This window comes from Scyliorhinus canicula, chromosome 8, assembly GCF_902713615.1.
Source record: "Scyliorhinus canicula chromosome 8, sScyCan1.1, whole genome shotgun sequence".
In the NCBI taxonomy this organism is placed as follows: Eukaryota; Metazoa; Chordata; class Chondrichthyes; order Carcharhiniformes; family Scyliorhinidae; genus Scyliorhinus; species Scyliorhinus canicula.
This window is the reverse complement of record NC_052153.1, coordinates 85,103,507-85,123,690: the sequence shown is the minus strand read 5'-3', so window position 1 is coordinate 85,123,690 and position 20,184 is coordinate 85,103,507. Positions and strand designations below refer to the sequence as shown.

Here is a 20,184-nt window from a genome sequence, read left to right as displayed (position 1 = left end):
GAATCGGTCGTTAAGGATTAGATTTCTAAATTCTTGGAAGAGCAGGGTCGGATTAGAACAAGTCAACATGGATTTAGTAAGGGGACGTCGTGCCTGACGAACCTGTTAGAATTCTTTGAGGAGGTGACAAGTAGGTTAGATCAGGGAAACCCAGTGGATGTGGTCTATCTGGATTTCCAAAAGGCCTTTGATAAGGTGCCACACAGGAGGCTGCTGAGTAAGGTGAGGGCCCATGGTGTTCGAGGTGAGCTACTGGCATGGGTTGAGGATTGGCTGTCTGACAGAAGGCAGAGAGTTGGGATAAAAGGTTCTTTTTCGGAATGGCAGCCGGTGACCAGCGGTGTCCCACAGGGTTCAGTGTTGGTGCCGCAGCTGTTCACCATATATATTAATGATCTGGATGAAGGGACTGGGGGCATTCTAGCGAAGTTTGCCGATGATACGGAGTTAGGTGGTCATGCAGGTATTGCTGAGGAAGTGGGGAGGCTGCAGAAGGATCTAGACAGTTTGGGAGAGTGGTGCAGGAAATGGCTGATGCAATTCAACGTGAGAAAATGTGAGGTCTTGCACTTTGGAAAAAAGAATCCAAGCATAGACTACTTTCTAAACGGAGAGAAAATTCATAAAGCCAAAGTACAAAGGGATCTGGGAGTGCTAGTCGAGGATTCCCTAAAGGTAAACATGCAGGTGGAATCCGTGATTAAGAAAGCGAATGCAATGTTGTCATTTATCTCAAGAGGGTTGGAATATAAAAGCAGCGATGTGCTACTGAGCCTTTATAAGGCTCTGGTTAGGCCCCATTTGGAGTACTGTGTCCAGTTTTGGGCCCCACATCTCAGGAAGGACATACTGGCACTGGAGCGTGTCCAGCGGAGATTCACACGGATGATCCCTGGAATGGCGGGTCTAACATATGATGAACGGCTGAGGATCCTGGGATTGTATTCATTGGAGTTTAGAAGGTTAAGGGGAGATCTAATAGAAACTTACAAGATAATACATGGCTTAGAAAGGGTGGACGCAAAGAAACTGTTTCCGTTAGGCGAGGAGACGAGGACCCGTGGGCACAGCCTTAGAATTAGAGGGGGTAAATTCAGAACAGAAATGCGGAGACATTTCTTCAGCCAGAGAGTGGTGGGCCTGTGGAATTCATTGCCGCGGAGTGCAGTGGAGGCCGGGACGCTAAATGGCTTCAAGGCAGAGATAGATAAATTCTTGATGTCGCGAGGAATTAAGGGCTACGGGGAGAATGCTGGTAGGTGGAGTTGAAATGCCCATCAGCCATGATTGAATGGCGGAGTGGACTCGATGGGCCGAATGGCCTTACTTCCACTCTTATGTCTTATGGTCTTATTATGCCTCTCCTCAATCTTTGTTTCAAAATGTATCATTTCACACTTCTCTTGTGTTAAAGTGCATCTATTATGTCCTTCTGAAGTCTATTACGAGCCCCTCGATGTTTACTACATCGCTGGGTGTTGTATCATCTGCAAACATTGAAATTATGCCCTGCATACTTGAATCCAGACCATTAATATATATCAAAAACAGCAGTGATTCTAATACATCCCTCCGATCTGGAAAACAACTATTCAGCACTACTCTCTATTCTGTCGCTTATCCAATTTTGTATCCACGCTGCCACTGCCCATTTAATGCAAAGGACTTTAATTTGATTGACAAATAATGACCCCCTCCGGGGAGAGAACACAAGAGGTGATCGTCTCCCTGGACGCAGAAAAGGCCTTCGACAGAGTCGAATGGGAATACCTCATAGAGGTACTGGAGCGGTTCGGGCTTGGAACAGGGTTCACCGCTTGGGTAAAGCTCCTATACAACGCTCCAATGGTGAGTGTACGGACCAACAATACCAACTCCCAATACTTCCAGCTGCACAGGGGCACCAGACAAGGATGCCCACTGTCCCCGCTGCTGTTCGCACTAGCAATCGAAGCGCTAGCAATCGCGCTCAGGGCAGCAGAAAATTGGAGGGGGATCCGAAGGGGAGGCAGAGAGCACAGTCTCACTCTACGCAGATGATCTGCTCCTCTACATCTCGGACCCACAAAGCAGCATGGACGGAATCATCGCGCTCCTGAAAGAGTTTGGAGCCTTCTCGGGCTACAAACTCAACATGAGCAAAAGCGAGATCTTCCCAGTACACCCGCAAGGAGGGGGGGGGGGGGGGGGCGGGGGGGGGGGGGGGGGGGGGGCGGGGGGGGGGGGGGGGGGGCGGGCGGGGGGTGCAGCTCTAAAGGGGCTGCCGTTCAAACAAGCCCGACACAAATTCCGCTACCTGGGGATCCAAATAGCCCATGACTGGAAAGGGATCCACAAATGGAACCTCACCAGCCTGACGGAGGAAGTAAAAAAGGACCTGCAAAGATGGAATATACTCCCACTCTCCCTCGCGGGGAGAATCCAGACGATCAAAATGAACGTACTGCCCAGGTTCCTCTTCCTGTTTAGATCCATTCCGATCTACATCCCCAAGGCCTTTTTCAAAGTGCTGGACAAACTTATCATGGCGTTCGTATGGGGAGGTAAAAATGCTAGGATCCCAAAGAAGGTCCTACAAAAAACAAAATCCAGGGGGGCGCTAGCCCTCCCGAATCTACAATTCTACCACTGGGCAGCAATAGCCGAGCGAGTAAGGGGATGGATCCAGAAGCCAGAAGCTGAGTGGGTGCGTGTGGAGGAGGCCTCCTGCATGGGACCTCCCTCCGGGCCCTCGCCACGGCAGCACTCCCATCCCCACCCAAAAAACACTCCAGCAGCCCAGTGGTGACAGCCACCCTCTAATCCTGGAACCAACTGCGGCAGCAATTTGGCCTGACCAAAATGTCGGACAAGGCTCCCATCTGCAACAACCATAGGTTCACACCAGCACTGACTGACGCCACCTTCAAAAGGTGGAGGCAGGACGGGGGGACACTGACAGTCAGGGACCTATACATGGACGACAGGATCGCAACACTGGACGAACTGACAGAGAAATTTCGGCTAGCTGGGGGAACGAGCTAATGTACCTGCAGCTCAAAAACTTCCTACGAAAGGAGACAAGGACGTACCCACAACCGCCACGACAGACACTACTGGAAGACCTACTGGACGCAAGTATCCGAGAGAAAGGGAACTGTAGCGACATGTATTTTTTTTATAAATGTTTTTTATTGAGTTTTCATATTTTATATATGACAAATTACAAATTATTAGAGAGAAAAAAAAAGAAAACACAAAAATTTAGCATGAATATTTACAGGTAAGCATCTTCATAACAACAATTGTGGCCGCCCCCTTTAGCCAGCATACATATTTTACATTCCCCAATATGGCCGAGGCACATGTTTATAGGCATTTATTTATAGTTTGGTTTTGGGCCTTGGCTTGCCAGCAAACCCCCATAACGAGCCCGTAACCCCCCCCCCCCGGCTACCCTCCCCCGATTCCCGTCCATTTTCCCCTGATTCTTGGCCACCCGACTATTCTTCCTCTTGTACGTTGGCCACAAACAGGTCCCGGAACAGTTGCATGAATGGCTCCCACGTTCTGTGGAAGCCGTCGTCCGACCCTCGGATGGCGAATTTGATTTTCTCCATTTGGAGAGATTCCGAGAGGTCGGACAGCCAGTCTGCAGCTCTGTGCGGTGCTGCTGACCGCCAGCCAAACAGGATTCTACGGCGGACGATCAGGGAGGCAAAGGCAAGGGCGTCCGCCCTCCTCCCCAGGAATAGATCTGTCTGGTCTGAAACCCCGAAGACCGCCACTATCGGGCATGGCTCCACCCTCACCCCCACCACTTTGGACATAGCCACGAAGAAGGCTGTCCAGTACTCCACAAGTCTGGGGCAAGACCAGAACATGTGGGCGTGGTTGGCTGGGCCTCTTTGGCACCGCTCGCATCTGTCCTCCACCTCCGGGAAGAACCTACTCATACGGTTTCTCGTTAAGTGGGCTCTATGTACCACTTTTAGTTGCGTCAGGCTGAGCCTTGCGCACGTGGAGGTGGAGTTGACCCTATGCAGTGCTTCGCTCCAGAGTCCCCACCCTATCTCCATCCCCAGGTCGTCCTCCCATTTCCTTCTTGTTGCGTCCAGTACGGTGTCGTCCCTATCTACCAGTCGGCCATACATGTCACTACAGTTCCCTTTCTCTAGGATACTTGCGTCCAGTAGGTCTTCCAGTAGTGTCTGTCGTGGCGGTTGTGGGTACGTCCTTGTCTCCTTTCGTAGGAAGTTTTTGAGCTGCAGGTACCGTAGCTCGTTCCCCCCAGCTAGCTGAAATTTCTGTCAGTTCGTCCAGTGTTGCGATCCTGTCGACCGTGTATAGGTCCCTGACTGTCAGTGTCCCCCCATCCTGCCTCCACCTTTTGAAGGTGGCGTCAGTCAGTGCTGGTTTGAACCTATGGTTGTTGCAGATGGGAGCCTTGTCCGACATTTTGTACAGGCCAAATTGCTGCCGCAGTTGGTTCCAGGATTGGAGGGTGGCTGTCACCACTGGGCTGCTGGAGTGTTTTTTGGGTGGGGATGGGAGTGCTGCCATGGCGAGGGCCCGGAGGGAGGTTCCCATGCAGGAGGCCTCCTCCGCACGCACCCACTCGGCTTCTGGCTCCTGGATCCATCCCCTTACTCGCTCGGCTGTTGCCGCCCAGTGGTAGAATTGTAGATTCGGGAGGGCTAGCCCCCCCCTGGATTTTGTTTTTTGTAGGACCTTCTTTGGGATCCTAGCATTTTTACCCCCCCCATACGAACGCTATGATAAGTTTGTCCAGCGCTTTGAAAAAGGCCTTGGGGATGTAGATCGGAATGGATCTAAACAGGAAGAGGAACCTGGGCAGTACGTTCATTTTGATCGTCTGGACTCTCCCCGCGAGGGAGAGCGGGAGTGTGTTCCATCTTTGCAGGTCCTTTTTAACTTCCTCTGTCAGGCTGGTGAGGTTCCATTTGTGGATCCCTTTCCAGTCATGGGCTATTTGGATCCCCAGGTAGCGGAATTTATGTCGGGCTTGTTTGAACGGCAGCCCCTTTAGTGCTGCACCCCCGCCCGCCCCCCCCCCCCACCCGCCCCCCCCCCCCCCCCCCCCCCGCCCCCCCCCCCCCCCCCCCCCCCCCCCCCCCCCTTGCGGGTGTACTGGGAAGATCTCGCTTTTGCTCATGTTGAGTTTGTAGCCCGAGAAGGCTCCAAACTCTTTCAGGAGCGCGATGATTCCGTCCATGCTGCTTTGTGGGTCCGAGATATAGAGGAGCAGATCATCGGCATAGAGTGAGACTCTGTGCTCTCTACCTCCCCTTCGGATCCCCCTCCAATTTTTTGCTGCCCTGAGCGCGATTGCTAGCGGTTCGATTGCTAGTGCGAACAGCAGCGGGAACAGTGGGCATCCTTGTCTGGTGCCCCTGTGCAGCTGGAAGTATTGGGAGTTGGTATTGTTGGTCCGTACACTCGCCATGGGAGCATTGTATAGGAGCTTTACCCAAGCGGTGAACCCTGTTCCCAGCCCGAACCGCTCCAGTACCTCTATGAGGTATTTCCATTCGACTCTGTCGAAGGCCTTTTCTGCGTCCAGGGAGACGATCACCTCTTGTGTTCTCTCCCCGGAGGGGGTCATTATCACGTTCAGCAGGCGCCTGATGTTCGCGGTAAGCTGTCTACCTTTGACGAAGCCCGTCTGGTCCTCTGTGACCACCTCAGGTACACAGTCTTCTAGCCTTTTGGCTAGGATTTTGGCCAGTATTTTGGCATCTGCGTTCAGCAGAGATATGGGTCTGTATGACCCACATTCCGTTGGGTCTTTGTCTTTCTTAGGTATCAGCGAGATTGAGGCCTGTGCTAACGTGGGTGGCAGTGTGCCCCTAGCTAGCGAGTCTGTGAACATCTCCCGCAGGTGCGGGGCCAGCGCTGTCGCAAATTTTTTGTAGAAGTCTGCCGGGAATCCGTCCGGTCCCGGCGCCTTCCCCGTCTGCATGGAGCTAATGCTCTCCATGATCTCTCCCAGTGCTAGTGGTGCTTCCAGATCCCGTTTTCTGCCCTCTCCCACGACTGGTATGTCCAGTCCATCAAGAAACCGGTTCATCCCAGCCTTCCCCGTTGGGGGCTCTGAGGTGTACAGCTCTTGGTAGAAGGCCTTGAAGGTTTTGTTAATCCTCTCTGGTTCTGTTTCCCACGTGCCTCTGGTACCTCTGATTTGCGCAATTTCTCTGCTGGCTGCCTGCTTTCTCAGCTGGTGTGCCAACAGGCGGCTGGCTTTGTCTCCGTGTTCGTACAGGGCCCCGCGTGCCTGGCGGAGTTGGTGTACTGCTTTCCTGGTGGAGAGCAGGTCAAAGTTCCTTTGTAATTCTTTTCGCTCCGCCAGGAGCTCTACGGTCGGGGCCTCGGAGTATTTACGGTCTACCTCCAGTATGGAGTCGACCAGCTTCTGCCTAGCCACCCTTTCCTCCCTATCTCTTTGCGCTTTGTAGGCAATGATTTCCCCTCTTAGTACGGCCTTAAGCGCTTCCCAGAACGTGGAGGATGAGACCTCCCCGTTTTGGTTGTTCTCCGTGTATTCCGCTATGGCCCGCGCTATCCTTTCGCTGAAGGCCTTGTCAGCTAGTAAGGCACCGTCCAACCTCCATGTGGGGCGCTGGGCCCTTCCCGTCTCCAGCCGCACGTCCATGTAGTGTGGGGCGTGGTCTGATATCACAATTGCGGAGTATTCCACCTTGTCTATCCCTGGAAGCACCGTTTTCCCCACCACAAAGAAGTCAATTCTGGTGTACACATTGTGTACTGGGGAGAAGAAGGAGAATTATTTCTCCCCCGGGTGGGCAGACCTCCAGGGGTCCACTGCTCCAGACTGCTCCATAAAGTGACTGAGTTCCCTTGCCATGCTTGAGGTTTTCCCCGTTCTGGGGTTTGATCTGTCCGTCTTTGGATCCTGTACACAGTTGAAGTCCCCCCCCATGATTAGTCGGTGCGTCGCTATGTCCGGGATTTCTGCTATGGTCTTTTGGATGAAGCTCGTGTCGTCCCAGTTGGGCGCGTACACGTTGACTAGAACTACCGGCGCCCCATCCAGGGCCCCGCTGACCATGACATACCGTCCCCCTGGGTCTGTAACCGTCTTTGTCGCCCTAAACATTGTCCTCTTGCCAATCAGGATCGCCACCCCCCTGGCCCTTGTCCCATAACAGGAATGATAGGTTTGTCCCACTCAGCCCTTTCTTACCCGCAGTTGGTCCTGCTCCCTCAGGTGCGTCTCTTGGAGGAAGACTATGTCGGCCCTCATGTTTCTGAGGTGGGTGAGGACTCTAGATCTCTTCACTGGGCCGTTAAGTCCCCTTACGTTCCAGGTGACTATCCTGGTGGGGGGCTTCTGCCCCCTCGCTCCTGTGGGATTAACCATATTTGTCCGGTGGACGCGCCCCTGCCCTCTGGGGTTTCCCTTTGTTAGGGGGCCGTCCAGGATGGCCACTATCACTGCTCTCCCCATGCGGTCGGGTCTCTGCACTCCGGGGTTTCCCCTTGTCCCGGGGGCACCCGCCATGGCCGTCCACTGTGTGTCCGCCACGCGGGTAGTCCCCTGCACTCCGGGGGGCCTCTTCGCTCACAGACCGTACTGGGTGGGTGCTTGCAGCGGTTCCCTGTTTCGGGCCCTTGGTTGTGGCACTTTGTGGCCCTGTTCCTTTTCTGGCCTCTTTTGTCCCTTTGTCCCTGCATTTCCCCTCCCTGGTCTCTCGCACCCAGAGTGCCCACCCCCCCCCCCCCGCTCTCTCCCTTTTCCCCCCTCCCCTCTATACCCCTCCTTTGCCCCTCTATCCCCTATTCCTGTCCCCATTTGCTCCCCCGTCTTTGATGGGTGATCCCCCCCCTCCCCTGCCTGGCGCCTTCCCCCCTGTTGGGGGTGCGCTGCGGCCCAGCTTTGTTGCGTGCCCCCGTCGCTAGCTTTCCTGCTAGCGCAGTGGCTCCCCTCTCGGAGGTTGCTGTCTCGCTTCTCCTCTCCCTTCTCCAATACTCCCGTTCCCTCGTGCTGGGGCCTGGCCTCCCACCTGGAGCGGTCCCTTGGGCAGTGGGTTGTTTTTTGTTCTGGGTGTTCCTGCCAGGGGGGGAGGGGGCTGGCTTTGCCTCGCCCCTCCCCACCCCCCCGTTGGCATGTCGTTTCTCCTTGCCATGGGCCCCTCGTCCCTACCTCCCATGGCGTTTTTCCAGCCCGTACTCCTTGACGAACCTATTCGCCTCAGCAGGGGCTGTAAAGAAATATTCCTTGTTTTGGTATGTGACCCAGAGTTTTGCTGGGTACAGCATACCAAAACGCACTTTGCTTTTGTAGAGAGCTGCTTTCGCTCTGTTGAACTCAGCCCGTCTCATAGTTATGTCCGATCCAAGATCCTCGTAGACTCGGATGGCGTGCCCGTTCCATTTGCAGGCTCTATTTTCCTTGGCCCAGCGCAGGATTGTCTCCCTATCCCGGTACCGGTGCAGTTTGGCTATGACTGCTCTCGGTTGTTCCCCTGTCTTGGGCTTCGGGCGCGGTAACCGATGGGCTCTGTCCACTTCCGGTGGGGTGGGAAAAGTGTCCCCCCCCCCCACTAAGGAGCCCAGCATCGCAGCCACGAATGTTGTGGGGTTTCCGCCCTCGATCCCCTCTGGCAGGCCCATTATCCTAACATTTTGCGTTCGCGAGCTGTTCTCCTGGTCGTCTATCCTGCCCTTCAGGCTCCCCTGTGTTGCACCCAGTCTCGCCACTTCCCTCTCCAGGGCCGTGACCCGGTCGCTCATGTCGGTCGCTGCTTTCTCCAGCTCTTTAATGGTTGCCTCATGGGCTGCCAGTTTCTCCCCTTGGGCATCCACTTTCTCCTCCAATCTGGTCAGAGCCTGCTGCACCCCTGACATGGCCCTGGCCACTGCTGTCTGTACTGCGGCCTCTCCGTCCGCTTTCAACTCTGCCTTGATTGCCTGCAGCTGCTCCCTCACCACCTCGGCAAAGGCTGCCTTCCAATTCACGCCCCCCTCTAACCCCAGGGGAGAGGGTACCTGTCTGTCCAGCTCTTTTTGATGCGGCGATACATCCTTCCTGCCGCTTCGTGTGTTCATTCGTTCGCCCGAGCTGGCTTGCCCTTTGCCCCGTCTACTTCTGGTGCCCCCTTTCTCTTGGCTCCCTTCTGGCATTTTTTTCTCCCCCTTCCCTTTTGTAGCGACATGTATGACCGACTAGTAGAAAGGGACGACACCGTACTGGACGCAACAAGAATGAAACGGGAGGACGACCTGAGGATTGAGATAGGGTGGGGACTCTGGAGTGAAGCACTCTGGAGGTGGAGGGTCAACTCCACCTCCACATGCGCAAGGCTCAGCCTGACGCAACTAAAAGTGGTACATAGAGCCTACTTAACAAGAAACCGTATGAGTAGGTTCTTCCCGGAGGTGGAGGACAGATGTGAACGGTGCCAAAGAGGCCCGGCCAACCACGCCCACATGTTCTGGTCTTGCCCCAGACTTGTGGAGTACTGGACAGCCTTCTTCGAGGCTATGTCCAAAATGGTGGGGGTAAGGGTGGAGCCATGCCCGATAGTGGCGGTCTTCGGGGTTTCAGACCAGCCAGATCTATTCCTGGGGAGGAGGGCGGACGCCCTTGCCTTTGCCTCCTTGATCGCCCGCCGTAGAATCCTGTTTGGCTGGCGGTCAGCAGCACCGCCCAGAGCTGCAGACTGGCTGTTCGACCTCTCGGAATCTCTCCAAATGGAGAAAATCAAATTCGCCATCCGAGGGTCGGACGACGGCTTCCACAGAACGTGGAGCCATTCATGCAATTGTTCCGGGACCTGTTTGTGGCCAACGTACAAGAGGAAGAATAGTCGGGTGGCCAAGAATCAGGGGGAAATGGACGGGAATCGGGGGAAGGTAGCCGGGGGGGGGAGGGCTACGGGTTCGTTATGGGGGTTTGATGGCTAGCTAAGGCCCAAAACCAAACTGTAAATAAATGCCTATAAACATGTGCCTCGGCCATATTGGGGAATGTAAAATATGTATGCCGGCTAAAGGGGGCGTTGTTATCACAGTTGTTATTACGAAGATGCTTACCTGTAAATATACATGTTAATTTCTGCATGTTTTTTATTTTTTTTTTATCTCTCTAATAATTTGTTATTTGTTCAATATAAAATATGAAAACTCAATAAAAAAACATTTTTTTTTTAAAATTTGGTTGACAAGACTATCATGTGATAGATGATCAAATGCCTTTTGAAAGTCCATACACACATCAATCACACTTCGCCAACTTTACTTCAGCACTGGCATTTCTTCCAATTTCTAGTGGTTAATTTAAAAATAAACACATACTTTGAGAACAGAAGTACCTGGTAAGCTCTTCTTTGACCTTCATAGGTTCACTGGGATAAAACTTCGCTCTGAAGCACATGGTATATGGAGGCTGAGCTGCAATATTTCAAAGAAACAAGTGAAATTAAATCAATAGTTTTGCATTTCTGGAAAAAAACAATTATTCAAAATATTCTTAGCCAAACATTACCTCATGCAATTATGAGCTCTGTAATTTCAATCATTGCTGTGGACAAGAAAGCTTATTGATAAAAATGGGATAAAGATGCATGAAAAGGTAGCTTCAAAGCAGGGTGCATGTCAGTAAAGAAAATATACATAACATTTTACTTCTCATGATTCTAGCTCGCTACATTACATATTATTTGCATACAATAAGTCCCATTTTCAATGCAAATTTTTGCTTTGTGTTACACCCCTTGACCAACAACATATTAAATTCTGCTGATCTGCTGTAAATCATTTATACCTTATGCATACTTCCATAGAAGGGTGCCCACACATCAGACAACCTTCCACCAAAAAAGGCCTGGTAAGAGATCTATAACCAGTAGATCGGACGCATCCACCGACAATTGGACAGAAATGAAGCAGAAGATAGTGAGCAGCTGGACACTGGAAGTCAGAGTTCAGAGATCTGGAGCCCAAAAGAGAAAATCTCGAGAATAAATCCCACAGAAAAGTCAATAGGAGACAATAGGATGACATCCGGGCAATAGTTAGGGATGATATTGGTGCTATGGAGGATAAGGTTGAATCCATTTGGGTGGAAATCAGGAATAGTAACGCGAAAAAGTCACTGATAGGAGTAGTCTATCGGCCACCAAATAGTAACGTTATGGTGGGGCAGGCAATAAACAAAGAGATAACTGATGCATGTAGAAATGGTACAGCAGTTATCATGGGGGATTTTAATCTACATGTCGATTGGTTTAACCAGGTCGGTCAAGGCAACCTTGAGGAGGAGTTTATAGAATGTATCCGCGATAGTTTCCTAGAACAGTATGTAATGGAACCTACGAGGGAACAAGCGGTCCTAGATCTTGTCCTGTGTAATGAGACAGGATTGATTCATGATCTCATAGTTAGGGATCCTCTCGGAAGGAGCGATCACAATATGGTGGAATTTAAAATACAGATGGAGGGTGAGAAGGTAAAATCAAATACTAGTGTTTTGTGTTTAAACAAAGGAGATTACAATGGGATGAGAGAAGAACTAGCTAAGGTAGACTGGGAGCAAAGACTTTATGGTGGAACAGTTGAGGAACAGTGGAGAACCTTCCAAGCAATTTTTCACAGTGCTCAGCAAAGGTTTATACCCACAAAAAGGAAGGACGGTAGAAAAAGTGAAAATCGACCGTGGATATCTAAGGAAATAAGGGAGAGTATCAAATTGAAGGAAAAAGCATACAAAGTGGCAAAGATTGGTGGGAGACTAGAGGACTGGGAAATATTTAAGGGACAACAGAAAGCTACTAAAAAAGCTATAAAGAAGAGTAAGATAGAGTATGAGAGTAAACTTGCTCAAAATATAAAAGCAGACAGCAAAAGTTTTTACAAATATATAAAGCAAAAAAAGAGTGGCTAAGGTAAATATTGGTCCTTTAGAGGATGAGAAGGGAGTTTTAATAATGGGAGATGAGGAAATGGCTGAGAAACTGAACAGGTTTTTTGGGTCGGTCTTCACAGTGGAAGACACAAATAACATGCCAATGACTGATAGAAATGAGGTTATGACAGGTGATGACCTTGAGAGGATTGTTATCACTAAGGAGGTAGTGATGGGCAAGCTAATGGGGCTAAAGGTAGACAGGTCTCCTGGCCCTGATGGAATGCATCCCAGAGTGCTAAAAGAGATGGCTAGGGAAATTGCAGATGCACTAGTGATAATTTAACGAAATTCACTAGACTCTGGGGTGGTCCCGGTGGATTGGAAATTAGCAAACGTGACACCACTGTTTAAAAAAGGAGGTAGGCAGAGAGCAGGAAATTATAGGCCAGTGAGCTTAACGTCGGTAGTAGGGAAGATGCTGGAATCTATCATCAAGGAAGAAATAGCGAGGCATCTGGATAGAAATTGTCCCATTGGGCAGACGCAGCATGGGTTCATAAAGGGCAGGTTGTGCCTAACTAATTTAGTGGAATTTTTTGAGGACATTACCAGTGCAGTAGATAACGGGGAGCCGATGGATGTGGTATATCTGGATTTCCAGAAAGCTTTTGACACGGTGCCACACAAAAGGCTGCTGCATAAGATAAAGATGCATGGCATTAAGGGTAAAGTAGTAGCATGGATAGAGGATTGGTTAATTAATAGAAAGCAAAGAGTGGGGATTAATGGGTGTTTCTCTCGTTGGCAATCAGTAGCTAGTGGTGTCCCTCAGGGATCCGTGTTGGGCCCACAATTGTTCACAATTTACATAGATGATTTGGAGTTGGGGACCAAGGGCAATGTGTCCAAGTTTGCAGATGACACTAAGATGAGTGGTAAAGCGAAAAATGCAGAGGATACTGGAAGTCTGCAGAGGGATTTGGATAGGTTAAGTGAATGGGCTAGGGTCTGGCAAATGGAATACAATGTTGACAAATGTGAGGTTATCCATTTTGGTAGGAATAACAGCAAACGGGATTATTATTTAAACAATAAAATATTAAAGCATGCTGCTGTGCAGAGAGACCTGGGTGTGCTAGTGCATGAATCACAGAAAGTTGGTTTACAGGTGCAACAAGTGATTAAGAAGGCAAATGGAATTTTGTCCTTCATTGCTAGAGGGATGGAGTTTAAGACTAGGGAGGTTATGCTGCAATTGTATAAGGTGTTAGTAAGGCCACACCTGGAGTATTGTGTTCAGTCTTGGTCTCCTTACTTGAGAAAGGACGTACTGGCACTGGAGGGTGTGCAGAGGAGATTCACGAGGTTAATCCCAGAGCTGAAGGGGTTGGATTACGAGGAGAGGTTGAGTAGACTGGGACTGTACTCATTGGAATTTAGAAGGATGAGAGGGGATCTTATCGAAACATTTAAAATTATGAAGGGAATAGATAGGATAGATGCGGGCAGGTTGTTTCCACTGGTGGGTGACAGCAGAACTAGGGGACATAGCCTCAAAATAAGGGGAAGTAGATTTAGGACTGAGTTTAGGAGGAACTTCTTCACCCAAAGGGTTGTGAATCTATGGAATTCCTTGCCCAGTGAAGCAGTTGAGGCTCCTCCATTAAATGTTTTTAAGGTAAAGATAGATAGTTTTTTGAAGAAAAAAGGGATTAAGGGTTATGGTGTTCGGGCCGGAAAGTGGAGCTGAGTCCAGAAAAGATCAGGCATGATCTCATTGAATGGCGGAGCAGGCTCGAGGAGTCAGATGGCCTACTCCTGCTCCCAGTTCTTATGTTCTTATGTTCTAAAGAGGCTGAGCATGGGACATGGTATGCCCAGAATACAAGAAAATGGAAATGAGCCAGAGAGAAAAAGGTGAAGTGTGCATCTGAAAAGAGGCTAACAGAAGATCAGGCGTACAAAGAGATTAGACACAGACAGGACAGTTATATCAGAGTAGGACCTGGAGCATCCACTTACCACAATGAGCTATGGTACCATCCACTACAATAATTTACATACTAGGTGGCCACCATAATTTCAACCCCCAAACAGTGACCTAAATCTCTGACCTTGCACCCAAGTATATGCAATAAGAATAATGCAAGGTTATGAATATGTAAGTGAAATACCATTATTAAAGCAATCAAAACATATGAAGACTTTTCGCAATTGTTTGAAGCGTTATCAGTAGTGATCAAATGTAAATATCATAATGTGTTGACTTTGATGTTACAAGATAGGACTTTCTACAACTTAAGTCCATATCTGAATGTTTAGCATATTATACTACAAAAGTTCAGGCATGACTTTTGACAATCAGGAAGTTCTATCTGTACATGTTGCTTCTGGTCTACACTGAATTTAATAATCTTGATCAATGGTGACAGAAAAATGGCACTCTCTTTTAGGATGGTCAGAGAAACAAGATAAAAAAAGATGGCTTTAATTATCAATAACTTTTTTTTAAGTTCTCCTTTTGAGGGGAAAAACATACATAACACTGTACAGTGATATCCTCATTTCCATGCAAGCCTAATGGCACTGCTATTTTTCTGTAGTCACGGCACTGTTTGTATTTATAAGTCAACTGCATCAGACATTTTCTCAAATCTTTGAAATTTTGCTGCATACCAATTTACAACCTTATCACAGTCACTCAGTACGATACTGTAAAATGCTTGAAACACTTGTCTGTTGACAATCAAACCATGGAATTTCACAGCCCATCTACTTTGATGGCAAAATAATGAATACTGATTAACAAATTGTTCAGAATCTTTTTCATGGAGGAGAATCAACTTTTTGGAGGCTCAGAATTGTAAAAGTAACAGCTTTTCTGCTATCTCTGGGATATGCTGAACAAACTAAACAGAATCCCTGCTCCAGATGGACTGCAGCCACATATTTTAAAAGAATTTAGAGAAGAAATAGCAGAGGCATTACTACTCTTATTTAATATTTTGTTAGAAAAAAGGTGTAGTACCAGGAGACTGGTAGAAAGTCATTATAATTCTTATATTTAAGACCGGGGAACAAAACATATCCAAGAATTATAGGCCTGTCAGCTTAACATCAGTAGTAGCAAAAATAATGGAATCCGCACGAAAGGAGAGAATCAAAGAACACCTAGAAATAAGAAATACAGTAAATGAACAGTCAGCATGGATTTCATGCTTGCCCAACCTTATTAAGGTAACAGACAGTGAAAGAATAGAAAGACTAAAGAAAAAGGCTAGAGCAGGTGAAGTCTGGGACAAATGGGAGGATAATGCTAGTTGGCTTCAAGAAAAAAATGGGAGTGGGAGTGGCAGAAGATGGAAATCAGTGTTCTGTAAATATCAGTGCTGGGAGCACTGCAGGTCACAATTTAGATTAATGATTTGGACTTTAGAATCAAATACGTAATCTTTAAGCTCGCTGATGACTCCAAATGGGGGGACAGTGGTCAATACTGAAGAGGACAGCAACAAATTACAGGAGGACATGAGGAAACTTGCTGAATGGACACACAGTTGGCAAAATGAAGTTCAACACAGATAAATGCAAGGTAGCCCATTTTGGTAAGAAGAATAAGAGGACCACTTATTACTTACAAAGTGTTGGTCTGGGTGAATTAGAGGAACAAAACTTTGTCAGAGTACGCTAATCATTAAAAGTTACACCACGTACCAGCAAGGCCATAAAAATGACAAACCAAGCACTAGGTTTCATTTCTAGAGGAACGGAATTGAAAAGTAAAGAAGTTATGCTCAACTTGGTCAAGAGTACTTACTCCATGCAGTTCTGGGCACCAAATTATAAAAAGGATGTGGAGATCCTGCAGAGGGCTGAGAGAATGTTTTGACAATAAATGCATAGGTATATATATCAGGAAACACTGGGTCAGGAGTTTCCGCCCCCATCAACATTGGGTGGGTTCGGCAACAAAAGAAGAAAATATCACGAGAAGGCCAAAGTTGACTTTTACGTCAGCAAGAAAGCTTGCCGTGATTGTCCCCTCCTCCCAGCAGTGGCGGGCTGCATTTTCCATTTGAACCTCATTTGAATACATTTGTTTCTCATTCTCAGGCCTATACGGCAGAATCATACCTTCCCATCAAATAGTCCATCTACGGTGGCATGATGCCGGAATGGCACAAATCATGACTGACTTCAAAAGACATGCAGCTGGACGTGAGTGCAGCGATCACGATGCAGCTCCGCAAACTAAGGGGGCTGATTTGGAGACGACAAGGCTCTGACTGGGAGCAACCGGTATTTGACTCGGTGGAGGGTTGGGGTGGAGGGGTTGGTCTGATTGGGGGTTACCATCCTTTGAATCTGGACAGACCAGAGCAATGCTGGAGCAAAACCCAGGGTTACACTTGAAGGATATTGAGAGGCTAGTCATTGGGAGGCGTGGGGTTGGATATCCTACTGCGGTACAGGGAAAAAGCCTTGCACAAGGTCTCTGGCATCCCAGCTGTGTTGGCCTTGTTGCATTGCAATGTTGACACAATCACCTCAGACTTAAGGCGGATGAATTCCTCCACGCAGCATTTCAATCCAAGGAGTGTTCCTGATTTTCCCAAGTTTGCCTTTGGAGTTCCAGCCACCTGGAGATGACCGATTCCAGAGGCTTGTCATCTGACTGGGACTCCGCATATTCCTGGCCTCCAGCAATCCTCCGAGTGCCAGCACCCTGGACGTCCCTGTCTTCCCTTGCTGTGGATCAGAGAGTGTGATGTGCTCACCATATTGTGAGCTTGAGGCTACTATAAAACTAGCTCCCACCAAGATGTGTGTGTCTGCACTGGTGGAGGATGCGGGTGAGGGCTGTGTTGGGTCTTCAATGTGGGGGTCTGAGAATTCCTTTTCTGTACAGCTCTCGAGGCTGGAGTTGAGGAACTGGCTGGTGGACTCCATGGGCTGCTTCCAAGAAGTGCCTGCAACAGAAAGGAGATGTCATTACTGCATGGCAGCAGCCTTTAGGAACAGGAGCACTGTTGTCTGATAGATCCTCACTTGGTTTGTCACCACCAACTTAACCATCAGCTCAGGAGCAGACGATGTCCTCCCCAGCCAGCTGGGTGGCCCTGTCCTCGAAGTCCATGAGGACGTTCAGCTCTGGCATCCCTCTGTCTTTTTGAACTCTCCCCCTTTCTGTGAACCAATTTTTCCTGCAATTTGTCCTGCATGGAAACAGATGGAGAGATTGAAAATAGGACACATGCCAGGGACGATGTTGTGTAAGGATGGTGAGTGAGACCAGCAAGGTGATAAGGACACAACCCACAGACGAGATGAAAATGCGTGTGGGAGAGCAACTGGTGGTGTCCCTTGAGCTGGCAGTGAGTGAGGTCCCTGTGGATGTGTGATTGATCTGAGAGTGATGAGAAGAGTGACTTTTTAAAAAATTTGTTCATGGGATGTAGGCGTTGCAGGCTGTGCCAGCATTTATTTCCCTTGAGGGGACAGTTAAGTGTCAACCACATTGCTGTGGGTCTGGAGTCATGTAAGGATGGCAGATTTCCTTCCCTGAAGGACAATAATGAACCAGATGGGTTTTTGCAATAAATGGTTTCACAGTCATCATTAGATTTTTAATTCCAGATTTTTTATTGAGTTTAAAGTCCATCACCTGCTGTGGTGGGTTTCGAACCTGGGTCCCCAGATCATTATCCTGAGTCTCTGGATTACTAGTCCAATGATAATACTATGTGCCACAGCCTCACCATGACTTTCCTGTGGCAGAATGGAGGAGATCATTCATGCTCTTCCTGCACTGGATGGCTGTCCTCTTCCACAGGGGGTTAGTGCTGACCACCATTGCCACCACCTCCCATACTGGGCTGGTGATCTTGTTGGCTGGTTTTCTTTCTGTGCGTGGGTAGAGGACATCATATCAGGCCTCTACTGCATCCAAGAGTCTCTCCAGGGAGGTGTCCAAGAATTTGGGGGTGGATTTCTCGACAACCATCACTTCCCGGTGACCTAGAAAATGTGACTGATGTGCGCTGGGCAGCCTTGAAATTTGGCACCCCAATGTGCTAAATTGCAGTGCTGAGGCGATAGTGGGGCTGTTGAATCAGAGGCCACCCAGCCAGCATTGAGGTTTGAAATGCGCAGATGAACATTTTTGGCACGAAGTGGCACACTATTGGTGGGAAAAGCTACCGTTGCCATCAGCAGCTCAATGTTGCTTTCCCTGCCCACCACCAGTCTTGTTGATATCCGGGGAAACCTTGCCCTCTGCCTCCTTTTGTAGCCATCTGGGGTAGCCACATCCCGATTCCAAAATGGACACTCGCAAAGAGTGCAGGGAAAAATGGACAGGGCTAGAGAAAACAAGCAGGTGCAAGGTTTCCTGTGTATTAGGACCTGCAGAATGCAGACAGAACTGAAACCAATAGCCATTAGCAATGAGTTATCTCCGGGGACAAAAAGAAACAATGAAACAATCGAGACCAGGACAGACTCCCAGGCGGCAGTGGAAGCAAAAACAAAGGCAGGCCAACGGTCACATAGGGCCCGCCAAATGATCGGGGAACAACCCCGGTATTGGAGAAAATCAATACGAACAATTGGGACATGGTCCAATTAATTGGGACCAAATCCGGGGTCCGCGAAAACCCTGGTGGCTATAAAAGAGTCCCCAAGGTCAGTTCGCTCTCTTGGAGGCTCTTGGAAGATTTCTTCACCTTCACCTTGGCATTTGGCTCTCAGTGACGAGAGGCCGCCAAGCACCAGCCAAGTAAGTCTAAGGTCAACGCACGCTACGAGATAGGCGCTCCTAGCTACTATTCTATACCAGTTCGAAGCCAGCAGTATCAGAACCGGACAACGGCCATTGTTCCTCTGACTGAGTGGGCCACTCGAAGCTAAGTATAGGCTTTTAGTAGTAGTTGTAGTTTAGCGAGTAGAGTTTATGCATGAGTAATAATTGACTGTGTGTGTAAATAAATGTGTATTGATTTCAAACTTACTAACTGGTGTATCGGGTCATTGATCAGTATTCGGCTTTGAACCCTGTGGTGGTATCAGAAAGATACCTGGCGACTCTTGAGCAAAGGTAATTAAAACAGAGCAAATTAAGGGAAAGCATAACGAGCAACACTTTTTCCTTAAAAAAGGAAACCGAGGCATCACCTGATAGAGGTCTTTAGATTTCTGAAAGGTTTTGATAAGAGTGGATACAGATAGAATATTTCCTCTTGTGGGAAGAGCATAACTAGAGGCCATTAATACAAGGTCGTCACCAAAAAATCCAATACAAAATTCAGAAGAAACTTCTTTATCCAAAGAGTGATGAGACCAGCCTCCCCGAACAGGCGCCGGAATGTGGCGACTAGGGGCTTTTCACAGTAACTTCATTTGAAGCCTACTTGTGACAATAAGCGATTTTCATTTCATTTCAGAATGTGAACCTAGACAAGCATTTGAGGGAGAAGAGAATAGATGGTTACGATGGTAGATTTAGAAAAGAAATAAGGATGAGTGGCACATAAACAACTGCATGGACTGGTTATGCCGATAGCCTGTTTCTGTGCCAAATGTAAGAATCACCATTTAGGCCAGGTACCACAGGCCGGTCAAAACATATGAGACTGTACCCCTGCTGGATTTTATATTGTTATCAGACCACCCTTATCCTTATGTGATCAGTAAATTTCAGCATCAATGAGAAGATAAGCAAACTGGTCCAGTAAGTTAACTGCACAGGCTGTTAAGCCTCCAATACTGAAGAGAGGAAGCACTAGTTCACTATGAACCAAAATTAGCTGCCTGCCATATTGGCATAGACCAAATATAAGACATCCAGAGTCCAAAACTGAAGCATTTGTTCGGAAGGAATTGTAAAATTATTGAACAGAGATGATTATGTTCGTCCGTGTGGGGTTTGCACATTCTCCCCGTGTCTGCGTGGGTTTCGCCCCCACAACCCAAAAATGTGCAGGGTAGGTGGATTGGCCACGCTAAATTGACCCTTAATTGGAAAAAATAATTGGGTAATCTAAATTTTTTTAAAAAGAGATGATTTTGTTCGCAATCGATGTTTAATTTCAGTATTAATGCTCATGAGAAGTAAATATTACATACAATTTTATTTTATTTTGAATGGTAATGCCTAGATTACTTACAATAGCACAATAATTGCATTTTAACGGAAAATAATCTGGCCTAAGGCTACTGTTTTGTATCTGATGTATAATACCTTACTTCTTTAATAAATTGAGTGCAGTTTTTCATTAAACAGGCAGGACTATGTAAAAGGGTAATGCTTTAAAGTA

The 20,184-nt window shown here is 48.3% G+C and overlaps 1 protein-coding gene across 6 annotated transcripts in view; it reads right to left on the bottom strand.

Moving 5' to 3' along the window:
• frmd3 (FERM domain containing 3) overlaps positions 1-20,184 on the bottom strand; it is a 277,660-nt gene that overhangs the window by 157,245 nt on the left and 100,231 nt on the right. For all 6 annotated transcript variants that reach the window (XM_038804886.1, XM_038804887.1, XM_038804888.1 and 3 more), the window contains one exon: positions 10,335-10,413. In XM_038804886.1, coding sequence (XP_038660814.1) covers positions 10,335-10,413 — 79 coding nt within the window. The remainder of the gene's footprint in view (positions 1-10,334; positions 10,414-20,184) is intronic.